At 41.1% G+C, this 20,381-nt stretch overlaps 1 protein-coding gene across 5 annotated transcripts in view; it reads left to right on the plus strand.

Annotated features, from left to right (window-relative positions):
* Nucleotides 1–244: 244 nt before the first annotated feature.
* LOC133477618 (nuclear factor of activated T-cells 5-like) overlaps nt 245–20,381 on the plus strand; it is a 39,056-nt gene continuing 18,919 nt past the window's right edge. For 2 of the 5 annotated variants that reach the window (XM_061772547.1, XM_061772548.1), the window contains exons 1-2: nt 245–557; nt 18,228–18,356. In XM_061772547.1, coding sequence (XP_061628531.1) covers nt 485–557; nt 18,228–18,356 — 202 coding nt within the window. In that variant the 5' untranslated portion in view covers nt 245–484. Of the gene's footprint in view, nt 558–18,225; nt 18,357–20,381 lie in introns of those variants that run through there. The other 3 variants (XM_061772549.1, XM_061772550.1, XM_061772551.1) reach the window with 2 other exon arrangements.

Genomic DNA, 20,381 nt, shown 5'->3' on the forward strand with positions numbered 1-20,381 from the left:
TTCCTTTTTATAAGCCCCCCCCCCCCCAAAAAAAAATTATATACTTGAAGTCATGTATGCAGATATAAAAATAAACTTTATTATTTTTTAATGCATCTCAAGATTCGAATTAACAGGTTGAATTCCTGGTTGCGTTCTAACCGAAGCATCGACGTCCCTATTATTATCGGATAGGCTTTTATTTTGAAGGTGGCTTTCGCAGCTAGTTGGCGATTTATTACCGTAATGCCGAATATACACAAAATTAGGGGCGGCTGGCTTGACTTCTTCTTTACGAGCGGAGGCTGGCTCGACCGCAGAAACTCTTTTTGTGTGTGCTTTTTTTTTTGTATTGAAACTTTTATGATTATTGTTAAGCGAATTCTTTTCATGCCGTATTTCGACTCATTCCGCCCCGGGGGACGCACAATTGATTGGCCAAAGAAAAACGACTTGGTTTCTGCCGAAGAGTGTCCGCTTCCCCTCCCCTCGATGAAGCTCTGCGATGCCCTCTGATTTTGTCTCCCTCCTCAGCTCGGACCTCGACCTCAATTCCCCCAAATCTCTCTACTCTAAAGGTAAGTATCGGCCAAATGAACGCGACGCTAGTTGGTTTTGTCTCTGGGTTTAAATACGGATAATAACCCCCCTGCCGTTAGCTAGCCCCCGTTAAGCTGCTAGCTAGCTGGGTTAGCTTTTCTCGCCGTTAGCCACTTAGCCGAGCTAGCTGACTTAGTTAGCCGCCAATTGGCTCGCTTGCTGCCTGCTACCTGCGTGCTTGTGCGTCCCCTGTTTGTTCACATGTGCGGAGGAGACGGATGTGGTCCGACGTTTTTGTCTCGTTGTAACTCCCTGCGTTTCCGATAACGGCGCCCCATGTCGCTTATCTACCTGAAACACAGTTCTCGTGGGTGCTTCGCTCCGGATGATATTAGTCGGGAGTACACAGACGTCGCTATTGGCGCCCATACTAATCACTAGCATCGAGCTAGCATCTCATTCTGTGGGGGAAAGTCACAAACCCCCGTTTATCGCGGGGGGTACCTTCCATTGAAAATCCGAGATATAGAGATATAACCCTCTATATCGCGGATTTTCAATCATAGATCATCATCATATTCATCATATATATTTCGAACGCCTCGGGATCCCCCCGGAAGAGCTGGATGAAGTGGCTGGGGAGAGGGAAGTCTGGGCGTCCCTGCTAAAGCTACTGCCCCTGCGACCCAACCTCGGATAAGCGGTAGAAAATGGATGGATGGATATTTCGTTTTGCTTCTGACACGAACACATTTAAACTCATTAAAACAAAGTCTTATTAGAACGACAATTATTTCGAAATTTAATTAAAGCGACTAAACCCTCGATGTCAAATTTGTATCATATTGTAAATGTGGATATCTTCTTTAAATAATGCCGCTCACTTATATCTACATGGTATTCTAAAACAAAAATGTTTAAAACACTGCTTCTACTTTCCTATGGGGGGCTACCAAAAGGCTCACCAATAATACATTGGACATCAATGCCTTGTTAGCCTTTTATTTTGAAGTTGGCCCTTAATAGTGTGAGGTGGCGTGTTACTGTAATGCATAGTATGAACAATCGTGGTGGTTGACTTGACTGGAGGCGGTCCTGACCGCATCTTAATTTACCTTCATAGCCTTATCAACACAACACCATCCCATAATCCTGTTCAGTCGCTAACTTAATATGCTAAAAAAATCGTTAATTTATTACACTGTTATAAAACAAAATGGTAGACTACGGCGCTAGCTTGCTGGTGTTAGCGACTAGCAGCTAGCTTCTAGGTGAGTGCTCGGTAGGCTCACGACAGCCGGCGGACTACTTTTCCAGGGCAATTTATTTGGCGAAAATGAATGGGCACACTGACCTTTGATGTTAACATCCTGACCCAGTTGCAGTTCCTACTGATCCATTCTTAATCACTGCCAGCTATCCCAGTTAACTATTTGATATTTGACTTCTAAAGCCGTCAATGGCAGTGAATGTGTTAAAAAACTAGGCTTGCTCAAATGTAAGGCAATGATATAGTCGCTCCATAACCTGTGATTTCACTTCCTCACTTTCTTTGGAAGGAGGGGCGGATTCACGCCGCAAACTCACTTTTGCACACGTAATGAAGTAAAAATGTCGGGGAGTAGATGCAGTGTTTTAAACTTTTTTTTTTTTTTTTTTTTTTTTTAAATAAATACTTGAATAGTCAGTTTAATGTATTATAAAAAATAATCGTACTATGAATAACCTTTACTTGACATGCAGATGAACCTGAAGCAACCTAAGAAGTCTATATCAGACTAGTACCCAAGAAGTAGCTCTGTTTTTGTTTTGGCCGTAATTTATTATGGACAGTTGCCATGTGTTCCGATGTTAAAGGGGAAGTAAAAAATAAATAAATAGTCCGCAATCTGGAGAGGACGAGCTGACGTGTGCTATCTTGAAGTTTGCCAGTGAGCGAGCGAGTGGCTATCAAGCGCTCGGTGTCCAAGTACCGCGATTAGTTATAGTTGACATAAAATTTGCACTCTACCAACCAATTGCCATAATGTTTTTTGATGTTGTTATCGCATTTTCCTCCATGCAAAAAAGTAGCTTCAAGCTGTTGGCTTGACAAGCCTCTCTATTGTTGTTGTTTTTTTTTGCTAGACTTGACTTCAATCTGAAGTATCCAAGTCACATGCTCTGATTTCACAAAGGTGCTGCCACACCGCACGGCTGGCATCTCCTTGACACTCAAAGGAGGTGTTGCCATGGTGGCCCCACAAATGCCACCATTAATTCTGACCAAAGCACCTTAAATGCTGTGGACAAGAGTCCTGACAGCTGTGATGTTTAATTTCAGAGGGGGGTCGCTTTATCACCTTTGAAGAAGCCATGCAGAATACACTCTCAAAGCTATTGTGGTCAGCTTGGAGCTTTGTGCTGGATTTCAGTCGCTCTATTACTGTATGTCAGAACATCAAAGGTTGAATGTGAGCCCTTCTGGTACGCTAGTTGACATCTGATTTTACATTTTGAAACAATTGAAAATCAATTTAAATGGTGGTTTATGGTGGATGTGGACTCAAGGAAGCATAGCAATGTTGTTAGCCAAAAATTAATGGAGATCCAGAAAAATGAAATGGTCTGGCAGTGTTTTAAGTGCCTTAATTGTCCTAAAAGTGTCAAAAATATTAACTGTTCTAGATGACGCGTAGGTTTTAAGTGTAGTGGCAGTAGGGTTGGGCATCGTTTTGAATTTGAGCGATATCAAGCTTGTGAACTAAAAGGCACTGTGTGCGGAACTAACCCAATTGACTTAATAGTCATTAATTCATGTTTCAGCTAAAAGTTAAATATAGCATTGTTAAAATAGTTATTTGGGACTGTTTCATCACGTCAAATGGTTTATATGTAAAATAAAATGAATCGAACCAAATGTTATAAAACGCTGATTCCTTTCCCGCTATTCACCGATGAGGTGCAAGGTTAGTGTTTGTGATACTGTGAGACAACGTTTTTGTCAAGTTGCTATGGTAAAGTTTTAGCTTAATGTTAATTTTTTTTTTCCGTCATCGGCTCTTACGTTGGTTTGAAAGACTAAAATAAACTCTAAAAACCATCAGTTGCGAAAGTGCAACCGTTTACCTTCTTAGCTGTCTCAGTGTTGGCATAGAAGTGTTTTATTTTTTCACTCACCCAATTGACTGAGAGTTGACGTCACTGAAGCTCCACGCTACACATTGTGAAAGCCTCCTTTGCACAATGTAATCTTACAAGTGTTGCACTGAGGCGACTGGTCATTAATTTTAACAAAATGAAGACACACTTGTTCGTCGCCGCCATTGGGCACAGGCATGCCTTCGTGCACGTTCTTCTTTGTTGGTTTTCACCGCTTCTTCGTTGCTTTTCGCCACTTCTTCAAGGTGGGCGGACTGTAGGCATCGAAACTGGCAACCGAAATGTTTTAATTTGAACGATTCCGGGAGAAACGGAATGTTAGTCCCGGTTCCAATCGGTTCTCAATTCTCGATGCCCAACCCTAAGAGGGAGGCTTGCTGAAGCTTCAGTCATTGTACCATTCTGTGTCATAAAAGATAAAGACGTTAAGACTGTGCAGGGGGTGCTTCATTTTCAACTGGTCTGACGTATGACGACACAAGAAGGCGCGCTTAGTTACCGCCATACTTGGTGCTTTTCATTTGATTATTTCACATTTATGGCCTAGAAGTCTTTTTCATATAAATATTTGCTGTAATTTTGACTTAACCGCTGCATTAACACGAATATAGAAATGAAAGCTATGTCTCTGCCATAGGAAGGGAAACCCTTCCTACGAGACCAAGAACAATTGCAAACTGTGCACTTATGGTGGTGTGGTCTCTGCTGTGTAGATTCCGTTGTTTATTACTGCCGACCTGTTGTTGCTTAAGCCATATTGTCGTGAGCAGCCACGACAGACGCAGACCATGGTATTTTTATCTACTAGTGCCCCGAGTAACAAGCTATCGCTTGGCTGGTCAAAATTTGAGTTGAGAGCAGCCTTCCGTTTACCCCATTTCAAATGAAAGAAGTTTTTTTGTTGTTGTTTTTTTTATAAATAAAATGAGCCACAGTCGCCACTGCTCTTTTAGCTGTTTATTGAACAGACTAAATGGCCAAAAAACCTACACAATGAGAACACTCACAAGGAGCTGGTTTAGGCAATAACTCATTCCCAGATGCTCACACGCAGACTAAGCGGCCAATTCCAGCTCCTGGCGTCACTCGCAAGGCCACGCCCCTTATAGGCACACATGCAACCCACGAATGCCACAGTACGTACAGTAATTGCACTTTGTAAATACAATATTCTTTTAGTGCGTTTTGATTTCACAATATAGTTTATTTTTCTTTATTAATAACACAAACAAAAACATTTTCGGGGGTACTTTTACAGATTAATGGCATTTCAATTCTTTTCAGTGGGGAAAATGTACAAGAAAATTGATTTACTAAGCTTGATCACGGAACAAATTAAACTGGTAAGTCAAGGCACCACTATATTAATTGAGCAATATCAGTAATTTCAAACATGTATTGATGAAAAATGCTGTCATGGCCCAATTTACCAGAGTGAGAGTGCAAGGACTGAAGGTGCTATCTTAAATAAGCGAAGCCACTCCCATTTCACAGTTGCAATCACTACTGACTGTCGCTCACACTGCAGTCACCTCTGTTTCTGCTTATTCATATGAATGAGGCATGTTGCATTGAAAATTGTATCCAGATGGCACTGATGCATGGCAGACCTTATCCCGCTACTAATTCTACCCACCGATCTTGCACATTTTGATCGCATGTCACGTATAACTAGACCTTTACCCCTATCAGGATTTTTGGGATCGATCACCGATCAGAGCGTTTAAAAAAACTGATCACCCATCCGATCACAAGATTGAGCAATGTGTCTATTTAAATGACTTGTTCATTTAATGTATGTACTTGTGTACTGTATACTGAGTATCGTTAAGTGTTCTCTAGTCAGGTCATGTATTCTAATCAGTCAGGTCAAACCAACATTACAACATGACAGAATTAATTTGTGATAACCTACTATAATTAAATTACTTTATTGTAAAAACACAGACACAGAAATTTTAGAGCATGATTTGACAGAACGCCGGTATGTTTACGTACAACTGTTAGTGCTAGCACTAGCTTGCTAGGCTACATAACATTTTGTTGCCTCCTTGCGAGCCACCTCGTATTCAAAGTACATGAACATCAGAATCAGAATCATCTTTATTTGCCAAGTATGTCCAAAAAACACACAAGGAATTTGTCTCTGGTAGTCGGAGCCGCTCTAGTACGACAACAGACGGTCAATTGACAGAGAACACTTTGGAGACATAAAGACATTGACAAAAAACAGTCACTGAGCAATAAAGGGTTGATGGTTATCTGGTAATGCCGGTACATTTTTTTTTTTTTGACAATTGTGCAAAAAGATGCAATGTCCTCTAGCACTTAGAGCAGTTCGAAAGACTAATATTGCAATAGTACGGTGCAATGACCATTATGCAAAGGGAACCGAGACTTCAAGGAGTGTGTGCAGTTTAAAGTGACAAGTAGTCCGATAATCTGGGACAATGTTGATTGTGCAAATGTTGCAGATACTCCTCAGTCAGTGTACAAATGGAGCAGATGCTACTCTGGCATGAGTGGCCAGTATTGGTCAACAACAGATATGCAAATAGTGCAGCGTGTTGAAACGACTACAGTGAGTGCACGAGCAATGTATAATTTGCCCCACAGAAATGTGACAAACTCAAGACAAAAAAATTGCCAGCATGTTGTAATGGAATTGTAGGTTATGTGTTTAAAAAGTTGATTGCAAGAGGGAAGAAGATGTTGGAATGTCTGCTAGTACTAATATACTGTACACGACGGCGACGCGGAGTAAATGTCTTTTGCGGAGCATTGATCGGATCGGCGAATTATGACATTAAAGCCATGAAATGCTAATTATCGGCTGATGCCGATCAAATCGGTGTAAAGTCTACTTATAACCTTTGCCTTAACTGTCTGACCCACTGGTGCTGTTCCACTTTGATTCCAATGTGAAGGGTGCTCATGAGCTGGCAGTAAACAAACGTTCCATGACCGTGAAGCTGCTTGGTCAAGTCCGTCTTTATCACATGATTTGTTTTTTTCTGTCTTGTTTAATCAAAAATTTGGTATGTCTGTGTATTGGGCGGCAACCAGTTCAGGGTGTACCCCGCCTCTCGCCCGAAGTTAGCTGGGATAGGCTCCAACACGCCCGCGACCCTTGTGAGGATACAGCGGTACAGAAAATGGATGGATGGATGTGTATCAGGGTCAAAACCAGCACTGTCTAATCAAAGATTTGGTTAGAGACATCATGTCTATCGTGCAGTGGGTGAAGGGGCAGCTGGTGAAGTTGAATTTTGGCTCGCTGCAACATATGCCACGTGTATTTTCATGCAAATTTGAACAGCATTCACATACACACCTACGGGTAATTAAGAGTTTTCAATTAACCTACCAGGTAACGGCAACAGCGGAAGAAGGAGCAGAAAACATTCAGTGGCGAAAAGAAGATGCTTTAGAACTGATAAATTTAAGAAAATGTTGGCTCTGGTTGCACAAAAGACCTACGCGAGGGGCCGTATTTACTTCCAACAACACTGTGACTCGTGGTTGTGCGCACGCGCAATGTGATGTCCTCTCTTGTGCGCATGCGTGTGACGTCACCAACGCGTTCCATCCACAGTACAAGCCGTGTTTATTTATGTAACATAAAAAGATCGGATTTAACAAAAAATCCGATTTGGGTTTCATGCCCTGCAGTGTGAACTTAGACTTATAGTGTGCGCTGTACTCAAGATGACCAACGCAGCACATGCAAAATGTGTGTCGTAGTACCAAGACTGACCTGTGAGAGGGAATGTAGTGCGGCAAAGTGTCCAAGATCCTGGACAATACAAAGAAGAAGAAGGAGTAGTAATAGAAGATGAAGTAGAAGAACTTTGACTAAATGTTAGCTTATCTGGTAACTACATTGCGGTTGCGAACTCTTCTCCTTGTCATTTCTGTTTGTGGTGAATGACTTGACTCTCAACGCAACCAGTTGCTCCTCTATTGTGTCTGGCGACAGCGCAAGCTTCTTGAGTGACAACCGTTCAGGTTCATGTCACAGTCACATGACTCAGCCCAACTTAGTGTTGACAGTCAAACACACAAGAATTTGCCATGGCAAATAGTGAACAGGTGTAAAATTTACAATTGTCGGCTCCATCCATTTTAGGCTAGACTGGGAAGGAAAAATCGTATCTAATCTTGAAACACCCCACACCACAGGAAAATCTTTCAGAGACATCCAAAATCAGACCTTTGCTGACTTTGAGCCGAAGGGATGGGAAAATGCTCAAATTAGCCCCAATTATGGGCGTGATAAATATAGTTTTTCTTTAAAGCGCTGTTATCTGGTATTTACTTTTAATTAATAACAACATTTAACCACGTTTTGTACTACATTTCGTATTTTGTGTTCTACATTTACGTTCTACTGCCCATGATTAGTAAACGTCATAATTGGCTTATATTCTTTGGAAGCCCAAAACTACTATCAACAGAATGGTGATGGGGCACTGTCGGGAAGACAAAAAACCTCTTTTACACATCTATTGCCCAATGTCCTGTAAAGTAGTGCCTACCCTCACACTGCCTATGTTATCAGAACTTGTAAACATAGGCAGAGTGCCACGCCACCTGCCGTGTGAATTTTATATAGGTGTCCGGCATTCCGTAACGGGAGATATGTCAACACAAATCTGCCCATCCTATTTACACAGTAACAGATACCGCAGTGGTCGTACCGCTGTCACCGCCTGGTTGTTTATGTCTTGTGCCGTTAACACAGGCTGACGTGGCACACCACCTGCGTCTTGTTACTGGCGTGAAACTGTACAAAACGTACCTAAACTAACTGCTGTGGTCATATACTGTATGATACAGTGAATTTAGTTCATTTCTGCCTGATGAACGTAATTGAGAACACGCTCATTGTGGCGTCAAAGGACGGTTTACAAACAAAAGTTCAATTTCATTCAAGAGTGTTGTTAGGGACGTCCAAGACAAAAACCATGTGAACACACGATGTACGAGCATTCATATGTTGGGGGATAAATCCCGTATTATCAGTACGGCCGCCATTGAAGTAAGTATACAGTATACATGCGCGAGGTGGGTTCAGTGACACTCCGTAAAAGGGAGAGAATGTGTTCTTTGTTCGGAAAATTATTTGTATCAGAATGCTTTAGTTAAAACACTGTATGGTCACTCTGTCATACTATGGAATTTTTTTTTTTTTGTAATATAAGACTAGATGAAATATTTTGTTAATATAGTCAGCCACAGCTGCTAGGAGAGCACTTAGTAATGTCCTTTCCCCATTGTTCCTGTATAGTGTTTTGCGTGTTTTTGTTTGCACATTAAGGACAAAAGTCTTGTTTTTGTTTTATTTCCTCGCTTTTTTAAAAAGACCCAGCAACAAGTATTGCCTCATGTTTTTTATTTTGTAGGGTTCAAGCTGTTGGCTACTAGTGTGGATTGAATGGGTGGCAACAATGGGAAAATGAAATCGGAGTCTTTTTAAGGGTAATGGCCTGTCAGCAACATACAATATTGGGGGGAAAACAGAACTATGAACTAGTTCATTTTTGGAACAGTGAACTTGGTTCAACATTTTTAATTGTATGTATATATGTGTGTGTGTATATATGTATATGTATATATATATATATATATATATATATATATATGTATGTGGCTGACTTCAACCCATTTTTGTTGCATCTCTTCAGCATTATTTGTCTTCCAATATTGTTCGATTTGACACTTTTGTCGGTCCTTGGTTAAATTACCTCCCATGGCTATCTGAAAAGAAATGTAAAAAAAAAACTCCATTTCGAAAGAAACTACAAACAAATGCGAAACAGTAAGTACTGCAGCAAGTGTGAGTCTTCTTACATTTTCTTACGGCGCTGCACAAACTAGCTCACTCTGCCCTGTTCGTAACTTGGAAAACCTCACATGTCCTCCCGTCGTAACGCATGGGACACTTGGACACAGAATAGTGGTCTTCCCCTGGGTACTGTAAACCAGAATTTCTAGCAAAAAGCTGAATGCGTCTGTTGTTGTTCATGTGATTACCAATGCAAAATATCCCTTTGTTTGGTTTTCTTGTTCTTTCAACAGATGCCAGGAGACCTCAACCTCTTCAGTAGACTAAAAGTCTTCACTTTGATTTAAATTGGAATGTAGCTGTTGTTCACTGGCCTCTTTAATAGTGTACTGGATCCACAGATCTCTCAAAGGTCCCCTTCCATCGAATCAATATTTTGTTGCTTTATGCATAACATAGGTCAAAATGAGTCTGTGACATGGTGTAAGTTTGACATCTATGCAGTTTGTCGATTGAATGGAAAAGGCAATAAATGGCATAATGCTTGAAAATGGGTGGATTTGAAATCGCTGACAGTGTGACATACTTTTATCAGTAAATATTCAAGTACCCGCCCTCTTCGTGGTTCGTACACACCCACTCGACTCATCCGCTGCCAAGCCATTCAATACAGTCTATAAAGTATACATATGTTGTGTTTTACAACAATACGTATTGTAGCATATGTTATGGTAGCATTTTATTGTCAGTCCTCAAGATACAGTATGTGGAACATAAAGAGGGCTGAAATTACTTTTCCAAGAGGCCACTGTCACAAAAACTACAAAAATAAAATCCATTCATACATGCTGTCTGTTGTATGAAGCGGTTATAAATGAAAGTGGAGGTCTGTAGTCAACCTTCACCAGTGGATTATGGATGTTGCGATCACAGCGTACATGTCACTCGCGCTCGCTACAAGCCATGGTCAAGTAAACAAGCAATTGCAGCGTCCGTTGGTGAGTGAGAATGTCTCCATTTTCCAGTCCCCTCTAGCTCCGCATTACTCCTCAACTCCTTCGAGCTACTTTGCCGACGCTCCTCACTCAACTCAGCTCAGCCTACCCCCCTGCATCCGTCCAGTCGTAGGCCTCCATCGTATGCAGTCCACCGTTCAAACAGCGCTGACATTCCCCTCATCAGAAACCGTGCTGCTGTAAGCCTGCTGCCAAGAGGATGCAACCAAGTGCAAGCATAGACCTTCTCCTTGAATGAATGTCTGTTTTGCATGAGTTCGTCCTTGCCCGATTGTGGGGGTTTAGATTAGGGGATGTTGTCATTCAACCACAAAGACCAAATGACAAAAAAACAACAAACACTGGAGCTCTTGAAAACGGGTGCCTACTTCACGGTGCCATCTTGGGAAAAAAATTACTAAAACTATACTTAACCATATACCGTAATTTCTCATGTATAATGCGCACAGCCAAAGTTGACCTCACAATTCTGGAAAACCCTTCAACCTGTGTATAATGCATTTTTACAATGGATGGTTTTGCTTCTACCCATATGATCAAAACATTATCTGTATTTTGTTACTTTTTTCAAATAGTTATTCTGAAGTTAAGTATTTTATTTGAACACAATACTTTCTTTTTATTTACTTGCTCTTATATATATGCAGTCATATGTACCCCTGTCATATTGGAATGAAAGTGTAGGCTACACCTTGATCATTACCATTAGGTGGAATACTAGAAAAGTGTACAACTTTTTCATAACCTCTAGGGGGCGGTGGCATATTGGAATGAAAGTGTACAGCTTTTTCATAACCTCTAGATGGCAGCATACATTTATAAAATGTGAGTCGTTTTCATTTTATCCTATACCCATGTATAATGCGCACTATTGACTTTTGGCAATTTTTTGTGGGGGAAAATGCGCATTATACACAAAATTACGGTACATAATTTATTCCAAAACAGTGGACGAAATGGCAAAAGCTTGCATACATTTTCACCAGCAATGATCGTCGCGGCAGGTTCAATTAAGATAAATAAATGGGAGCGGATGACGAGCATAACCTCAAAATATCCCTCGCTGCAAGAGGACCGAGGTGGGAGGACCATATCAATGTGGCGCAAATAAAGTGAATGCTCATTCAGTGTTTATAATTAACCCCACAATCAAACTCTTGCGAGGAAGAAGAATCTGAACATAGAAATTATCAAAGAATGCAATGTCGCTGTGAAAGGTTGGCCGCCCCCGGGCCTCTATAGTGATCCTGCCGTAATATGGACCAATCAGAGCCAAGCTGTTTTCCATATTTAAATTGGGGAAGATGGGCAATTCAATCAGGTCAAACCTAATTTACGTGTCGCATATTAATGAGAAAGCCAGGAGTCTCAAATGCCAGATGGAAAAGACCAACTAGAATAGTTTGAATAATGACATTTTGGGCATTTCCAACCCAAATTATCTTGCAAACCTGATAAAAGATCATTTAAAGATTATAAAAGTAGAATTTAAAAAAATGGTTGTAAGGGGACCTTTAATATACGCCTGCCGATGCGGATAATTGAACAAAGCGTTCCCAAGTTGAAACACTCTGTAGATCAGCAAACTGAGCATTAGGATAGCAGTTTACGACTTCAAGCAAGGCTGTGATCAAGGTGATCTGTGTGTGTGTTCTTTTCAGTGAAAACAAAGCCCAGGTAATGGCCACTCTAGGGCGGTTAAAAACAGCTAACCGAGTTCTCTTCAGAGCAGAGAAACCTCAGCCAAATGAATGGAGCCAATGATTAAAGTCAGCCATGCAGCCATTACGTTACGCGCGTTTCGGTGCTCAAGTGGATCACACAGTTATTGTGTGCGATGCATGGGAAGCCAATTACCTGCAGGTCACCCTTTTGTCCTGGGCTGAATTTTTCTTTAAATTTGGACACGCACTCCTAATTGCATTGCACGGTTCACACTTCTATTTTTAGCAGCAAATGTGCACGAAACACTCACGCGGTAGAGCGCTGTTAATGAGCGGAAAGACCATGGGGGCTTTAACACAACAGAAATAAAACTGCTCTTGGGGTTGAGCCTGATTTTCCATTGTCCACCGTCTGTCCATCAACATGCCAATGTCCTTGCACCAGTGGCACTTAAACCTGATTTAGACTACCTCACTTCTTTGTTTAGCTTATTCACTATCAAAGCTTTTGAATGACAATTACAATATTATAAAGAATATGTAATCATTTAAATGTTCATACACTGTTCGGTAGCCATTTGATTAACTGTCATGTCTTCCCCTATTTACACAAAACACAAGTGTCAGTCACACACACAAACAAAACACACACAGCCACACACACACACACAGTGACTGTGTTATTACTCACAATGACGAGTCAAAAGAGAATGCTAGCATAATTGTATTCAAAGCAGAAAACGACCCAATGCAAACTTGGTTAACAGCTAACATCCCAGCAAACGTGGCTCGGCATAATAATCGGTTTATCCATTATATTTGGCAGACTGTCCAGTATTGATTTTTGATTGACACTGAACCCTCACAAATTCAACTGTTTGCCTTTTTTTTTTTTTTTTTGCGGAACCTATCCCCAGCTATTTGTGGAAAAACTCACCTATGCATATTTTGGTGCTCTTTATAAATTGCCCCAAGATGGCGCCAAAGTTTATTTTTTTTCCAAAAGATGATCGCACTACTCGTCACTTTAAACCGCATCCACTCCTTGAAGTCTCAGCGCCCTTTGCCCAATGGTCATTGCACCGGACTATTGCAATATTAGTCAATCGAACTGCTCTAAGTGCTAGAGGACTCTGCATCCTTTTGCACAATTGTTTTTTTGTCAATGTCTTTATGTGTCCAAAGTATTCTGTAAATTGACTGTCTGTTGTACTAGAGCGGCTCCAACTACCGGAGACAAATTCCTTGTGTGTTTTGGACATACTTGGCAAATAAAGATGATTCTGATTCGGATTCTGATACAACTGAACTTTACTGTACTTGGAAGTTACCCAAAAAAGTACTGTAATGGATTTAAAAAAATAAATACCAAAAGAAGGTTAAAACAGGCTGTATACATACTTAACGATCTTCGTTTTATTATGTTTGATTGAATTGCGTGTTTTAAATATATAAATTGTATTAGTGTTTTTAATTCGGTGCTTATTTCAAGTACCTCTAGAGAGAGCCCACGTACCACACTTTGAGAATCGTAGGTTTAAACTATTAATAGAGGCAGTTATTTAGGGAAGGCATCAATTATTTCAGTGTGGCTCAGTCCCTAGCCTCAGCGAATAGCATTGGTATGATAACCCAATCATGTCAGCAGCTTTACTGTTTATAGTGTCTTAAAGCAACTGAGGCAAATGGAGTGCACTGCTTGGCAGTTCACAACATTCATAGAATAAAAATAGGTCAAAATAAAAAATCTGTTAATTTCCCTCATAGTTGAGGGACATTTTAGCCAAATGATCATCCTGAATGTCCCCAAAAAGCAATTTGTTTTTTGACCCTTTCTTTGTAATGTACAAGTAGTAAAACAACAAACTGCTTTTTTGGAAAGACTGAGAAAACAAATGATTTCTTGTTTGGTCCGCCACATGCGTCAGTACATAAAGTAATGTAATACCCACTTACTTGCAACCCATGTTTCAAAAGCATGCCGTCACACATTTCATTGACACATCCGTTTCTGCCAGTATCAACCAACAGCAACTCTTACCCAGTAGAGTGTATTTCTTTTTTCTCAAGCAAGGTCACAATATACAGTATATGTGATAAATGTCAACTAGATGTAAGTGATTTGTTGTCAAAACTAACAAATCAGCGGAGTTAAAGAGGAACGAGTTTGCTCTTTTGTCTTTATTTTCATCTCGAGTGTATCGTTATCTGTTCGAGAATAAAATTAAAGCCGCGGCGTTTGGGTGCAGAGATGCATTCTTGCACTGCATATTTCTTCTGTGCATCAAAAACATTGTCCTTGTGAATAGCTTAATTCGTCTGGCACCCCCCCCCCCCCCCCTGTCTGAACCACAAAGCCAGCTGTAAAGAATAAAAATGGAGCAGTGACCCTTGCGGTTTGACAACCTTTTCGGTATGCGCAATATCAGCTGTGCATGCTTCTAACGTGAGGTAATTTAATTTGTCTAAATGTAGTCTGTTAGTCCCTCCACCTTCCGTTTGCTTATTCGGACCAACCTTGAACTAAACATATGCAGCTGTTTTCTGACAGCTAAAAAAGCACAGGTATGATAAACACCAAAAACATTCCTGCAACTGGAAATGTGAATGTAAAGCAATCCCAAAGCTGTCAGATGGGTTTTGGGGATCTGTCTGGGTTTTCAATTAAGTGGTATAGAATTAATACATTTTCAAAAGAAAAAATACATTGATATTATGTTAAGGTTTTAGGGCAAATGTACTACTTAAATTAAAATGCTTAAAATGTTTTTTTTAATTTGACGCACCACAAAGAACAGTTGTTAACAAACCTGCCAAATCTTGCCAATTAAATGAATGAAGCTTGAAAATAGTGAAAAATTAAGCCTTAGTCTACGATCACAAACACTGAGGGCGTGTCTGTTGAAACCACACCCCGATCAAGTTCAACTATAAATCAAATATCACTCTGCAAACTGAAAAATGGATGCTACGTCGTCTAGCAACTTTCCTATGCCTACGTTTGAGTTAAACGAGCCAGAAGACAATGACCGACCTGAGCCGTTTTTGCCCCACACACAAAAAATCAGCAGACAGAAATGGTGAAAAACGGTCTAAAGGTATATCTCAACAATTCAGTACATGTTTCAGCAATTATTTGGAAACCTCTATCAAATAACTCTACAGGGACTTTAAAGGAGCAGTTGCTTTATAATCAATTAGAAGAAACCGCTTGGCCATCCGCTATGGGAAGTTGAGTGGCATGATTCCGGGCACGCAGACCCCCACTCTGTCACAACTGCCCCAGGCCACATGAATAAAAGGAATTTTTTTTATTTGGTTATTGACTAATGCTACTGAGCATTCTCAAGCGCCTTGCGCTCCAGTCAAACCGGCGCAATGACATGGATTAATCCAGTGTTGACACATCATATCACATGTCTTCCTCACTGGACTCATAATATAGGTCTGATCTAACGGCCCAAATTTGGCAAAACGGAATTTCCGCTGTCCTAATTACATCATGCGTTTTGCTTGCATAGTGTGTTTCTCATCAAATATGGTCTTCAGGTACGGAGACGTAAATGCACATCCACAGGCCTCCAACCATATACACAAGGCTCTGAAATGAAATGGTCATCATCAAGACTGACTTCACGGTGGGTTCAGCTGGACTGCATCCTTATACAACAACGAAGACCGACTTTCTTTACCCTGTGAATGAAGCTTTGTTGTTGGCAGTTCAAGGTTACGGTGAAAATCACTTACTGCTCGGCCCATAAAGTTGCTTGTTTTTTTAATTTTTACTTGTTGTTGTTGTTGGGTCGTTCACATTTTGGAACTTGAAGCTTCATAAATCCAATGGCATAAAGTTGAGAAACTTCCATTTCCTGCTTTCAATACCTCAAAGCCTCTCTGGACACAAGCTTGCAGCTCTTAGATGACTCACTTCTTAAAACAGATTAGCTTGAGATAAACAATAGGCAGTAGAGGGTGCTTTTTTTTTTTTCCTTTTGTTGGCTCTAAGGGCTTCATGTAAGCCATCTTAACTTTACTGTGTCCGTCAGTCAGTGGGGTTGCTGATGTCATTGAATATCATGTGTCTTTGTCACTTTCAACATTCTGCCGGTGGTCAGTCATTGGTGAGTATCAGATGACTACTACACATGCCTGGCGCCGCTGATGCACAGCTGAAATAGCCATGCCAGGGTTTTGATACACCCAATTCTCCTAGCAACCAGACAACCTAATCACCTATGTAGGCCATCGAGTGGGGTTTATTCCATTGGCGCTGCGCTGCGCTGCTTGGTAATGGGTTTCTAGGAATCACGTTGCTATCAAGTATCCAGGAATGCGTCTCTGGGTTTCAACTCGCTAAACTGCTTTACTGGTGGATAATTGTATTAATCCTGGGATGCCATTTGTTGTTTCAGTTTCCCCAGGAGAATTTGTAGACGTAGGAAACGTTTGGCTCTTGATGCCCGGGTCTTCTTTCATGCTATTTCAGGATTTCTTTTTGTAAAGGGAAGAGTTCAAGTGTAAGTTGATTGGAAAAACTGTACTATCATATTGTATGGAGAAATTTGGTGACTGGTTGTAACTGTCTGAAAACAAACATCCATGCTGAGCTGTCTGATTAAGAACAAAATTGTTTAAAGCTAGAATATGTTTCTGTCGCCCCCCAGGCTGGAATTCAGCATTACAATAGCATAGCCGTTGTTTATTCATGATGTAAGCTGCCCCTTCTATGTCATTCTGCAACATCTTCATTCAGTTTTGAAAGACAGCCAGTGAGGTGGAAAAAGATTTGGAAGAGGCAATTGTTGTAAATTCCAAGTTTTGTGCATGCCTTGTCCAGACAGCGCTGAATTTCATTTATCTTACATCCGGCACCTTATTGGACAGCTACCGCGTCCTCGGAAATATGTGTAAATTTCGTGTGCAGCAGACGGCAGTTATTTTCTTGTCTGCGTTTGTGACGAAGATACCAGACAGAAAATATCCCAGGCAGTACAATGCAGACAGAATGAGTCATTCCCTATTGTTGCTCCGTTTTGTGCATGCGTTGTTCAGTGCACGTTTGTCCGGCACCTTGTCGGGCAGCCGAGGTGGTCATTGGAAAGTCTTTCTTTTTTTTGATATTCAATTTACAAAAAGACAAAACCAGACAGACATCTTTGTCAACACAGTAATTATTGTAATTATTTTTCTGCTACAGAAATGCAAAATAATATGTGTAGATAGCTTTTTACAAACGGGAGACAAGGGGCCACACCCCACCGACTGCTAGGTAAAATGCGTGATTTCCAGTATATCGTTTCCGCAACGGTACTTTGGGTGGGCCAGTGCGGGAATGTCCGCAGTCGACACGAAATATCACAGCTCAGATACTGAAAAATGGTGAGAGAGAAGCCGATAGGCTTAATGAGCCTTGCTGTCATCTCTATTAGTGGCTTTTTAATTGATCAACCTGACTGTTTTCAGATGGGCTCCTTAGACTACCACTCATTTTCAATTTAACAAACATTTGAACAGCTACGATTCCAGCTATGTGAGACTTGTTTAGGCTTTTCCAGTATGACTATGTACAAAGAAAAGTGTGCCTCGGTGAACTTGACTGAATACTCCCCTCGAGCACTTTAAACACCTCGGTGATGAACTACAACAAAGTTTCTGGTCTTGTCGCCCAATATTAGCCTGTTTGTCTCAGAATTTTAAAAGGCTCTCGGGAATGAATGAGCGAGAACATATTTTAATCCTTCGATTAAGATTGATTGAAAATTGATCAATTGTATAAATGGGCTTTCACTTGTATAGCGCCCTTATACGGGAGCAGCTGCAAGTTTAGTATCTCGGTCAAAGATACTTTGCCATGGCTGTGGTAGCCTAGCTGCAATAAAAAGGGACAAACAGTTTCTACTCAATTTCTAAATTCATTTTGGTGCAAGAGCCAAGTTTCCCAAAGTTTTTGTCCTGTTTCTTTAGAACTCCATTATTTAGTGATTCATGTACTGTTACGCTTAAGGTTGCAGCTCTTCAGATCTTTTACAGTGAGTGAGTTACTGTTGCACATTTTTTTTTCCTTTTTAAAACATGTCTCCGCCTTGTCTTTCATTTCAGAGTCTGTATATGACCTCCTCCCCAAAGAGCTCCAGCTCCAGCAGTCGTCCACCCAGACCGACCCAACCACCATGAGCCAGAAGAGCGGGGGAGAGGCGGGGCCTCCTCCGTCGGCAGCCTTGGCTTCAGGTGAGCCACCGAATCGGCCGAGGAAAGTCCATGATCTGGGATCAGGTTCTACTTGCCCGATTGTTCCTCAATAATCATGGGAGAACAACAACAAATATGCCTTTTAACGGTGACTGAGGGCAACTTCACCCTTTCACCGGTTCCCGAGACAGACTAATCTGTGACCATATGATGCATTTAAAGCTTTAAGCTGCCTTCCATAGCTGTTGAACTGATTACCGCGCTGATTTCATACCCCCTCTATCCTTGTCACAGACCTCGCAATCATAGCAGCAGAGGCATGGCTCTCTGTTAGCCTTTTCGTTGAGGATGCCATGTTCATCCATACTGCAACCACAATGTGTGCATGCAGCTCTTAACCTATCGACCTTTTTTTTAAGGGATTCTAACTAAGACACATTTAACCATGTTATTTTCTCTTATCACTGAGGGTCAATAAATGTCTTGAATACAGTGGTACCTTGACTTACGAGTGCGCCGACTTGCTAGTTATTCTAGTTCTTTTTTTCATTTTTTTAAACCCGCGACCCTAGTGAGGATAAGCGGAACGGAAGATGAAGGAATGAAATTTTCATTATTTTTTTTTGCTTTGTATTGTGAGCAAAAGATTTGAAGTATGAGGAAGCTTCAGATGGGTCTCCTCGAGTAAGGGGTGGAAAAAATGGAACAGTTAAGGTACTGTAATGTACGGTAGCCTGGAAGTGTAAAACAATCTAACAAGTTGTGAAAGACTAACATTTCAGAAAACACAAAAACAAAACATGAAACACTTTAAGATTTCAGGAAAAGCAAAACACGAAACACTAACATTTCAGAAAACCCAAAAACAAAAGACGAAACACTTTAACATTTCAGGAAAAGCAAAACACGAAACACTAACATTTCAGAAAACCCAAAAACAAAAGACGAAACAAGTTAACATTTCAGGAAACACAAAAACAAAAGCAGAAACACAACACAACAACAAATTCCAATTGCGGAAACCCAGAAAGGGAGGGAGCATTTCAGACCTTCTTGGAAATCCCACGGCCTTTCTCGGCCAGACCCGCCCCGCTTCAACATGATTGGCTCCTGCATCACGGTAAGGGTAGGCTACGCAGATGGAACATGATGTCCATCCCAAATAGCGATTGTATAAACAGACGCCCTGAACAGCGAGCCTGTATAGGCGCTTGATGCTGTATATACAATATCTTGTACTTGATCACATTTCTTAAACCATAAAAAGATAGATTAAGAGTTAAGGAAGAAGTAGGTTGCTAAAGAGAGAGGATGATGGCGAGAATTAAAGGGAAAGTGTGTATATTTGCAAGGAACCTACCAGCTCCATTCCTTTTTGAACGTACCGAGTAAGGGATCTACCTTGCATACATTCTGGGCACAAGCTTTGCATACATTATGAGTATAGTTTAGCATTGATGTTAAACAACATTTGACGCTTTACGTAGTATTCATATGGCTTGAGCCGAGGTGATGCGGCAGCACGGCTCGCAAGCCCAGAAATGTATTTTGACCGTAGGGGAAAGCTTTTGTGCATTTTGATTGAATGTAAACTGGGACGTGAAGACGCCGTGCAACGGTGATTAGAATTTTTGAATCGCGTCAAAACCAGTGGACGGCCGATCGGCCGCTCAAGAAAACCACCCGACTGAACTATGGCGCATTGTGAGTGGTTAGGCGACTGTTTCCTTCCCGATCGGCCAGACCAGAATGTATGCAAGGTAGATCCCTCACTCGGTACGTTCAAAAAGGAATAGCTTCCTTGCTAATATCCACACTTTCCCTTTAATTCTCGCCAGCATCATCTCTCTTTAGCAACCTACTTCTTCCTTTACTCTTAATCTATATTTTTATGGTTAAAGAAATGTACAAGATATTGTATATACAGCATCAAACGCCTATAAAGGCTCGCTGTTCAGGGCGTCCGTATATATAGTCGCTATTTGGGATGGACAACATGTTCCACCAGCATCGCCTACCCTTCCCGCGATGTAGGAGCCAATCATGTTGAAGCGGGGCTGGTCT

This window comes from Phyllopteryx taeniolatus, chromosome 5, assembly GCF_024500385.1.
Source record: "Phyllopteryx taeniolatus isolate TA_2022b chromosome 5, UOR_Ptae_1.2, whole genome shotgun sequence".
Taxonomy (NCBI): Eukaryota; Metazoa; Chordata; class Actinopteri; order Syngnathiformes; family Syngnathidae; genus Phyllopteryx; species Phyllopteryx taeniolatus.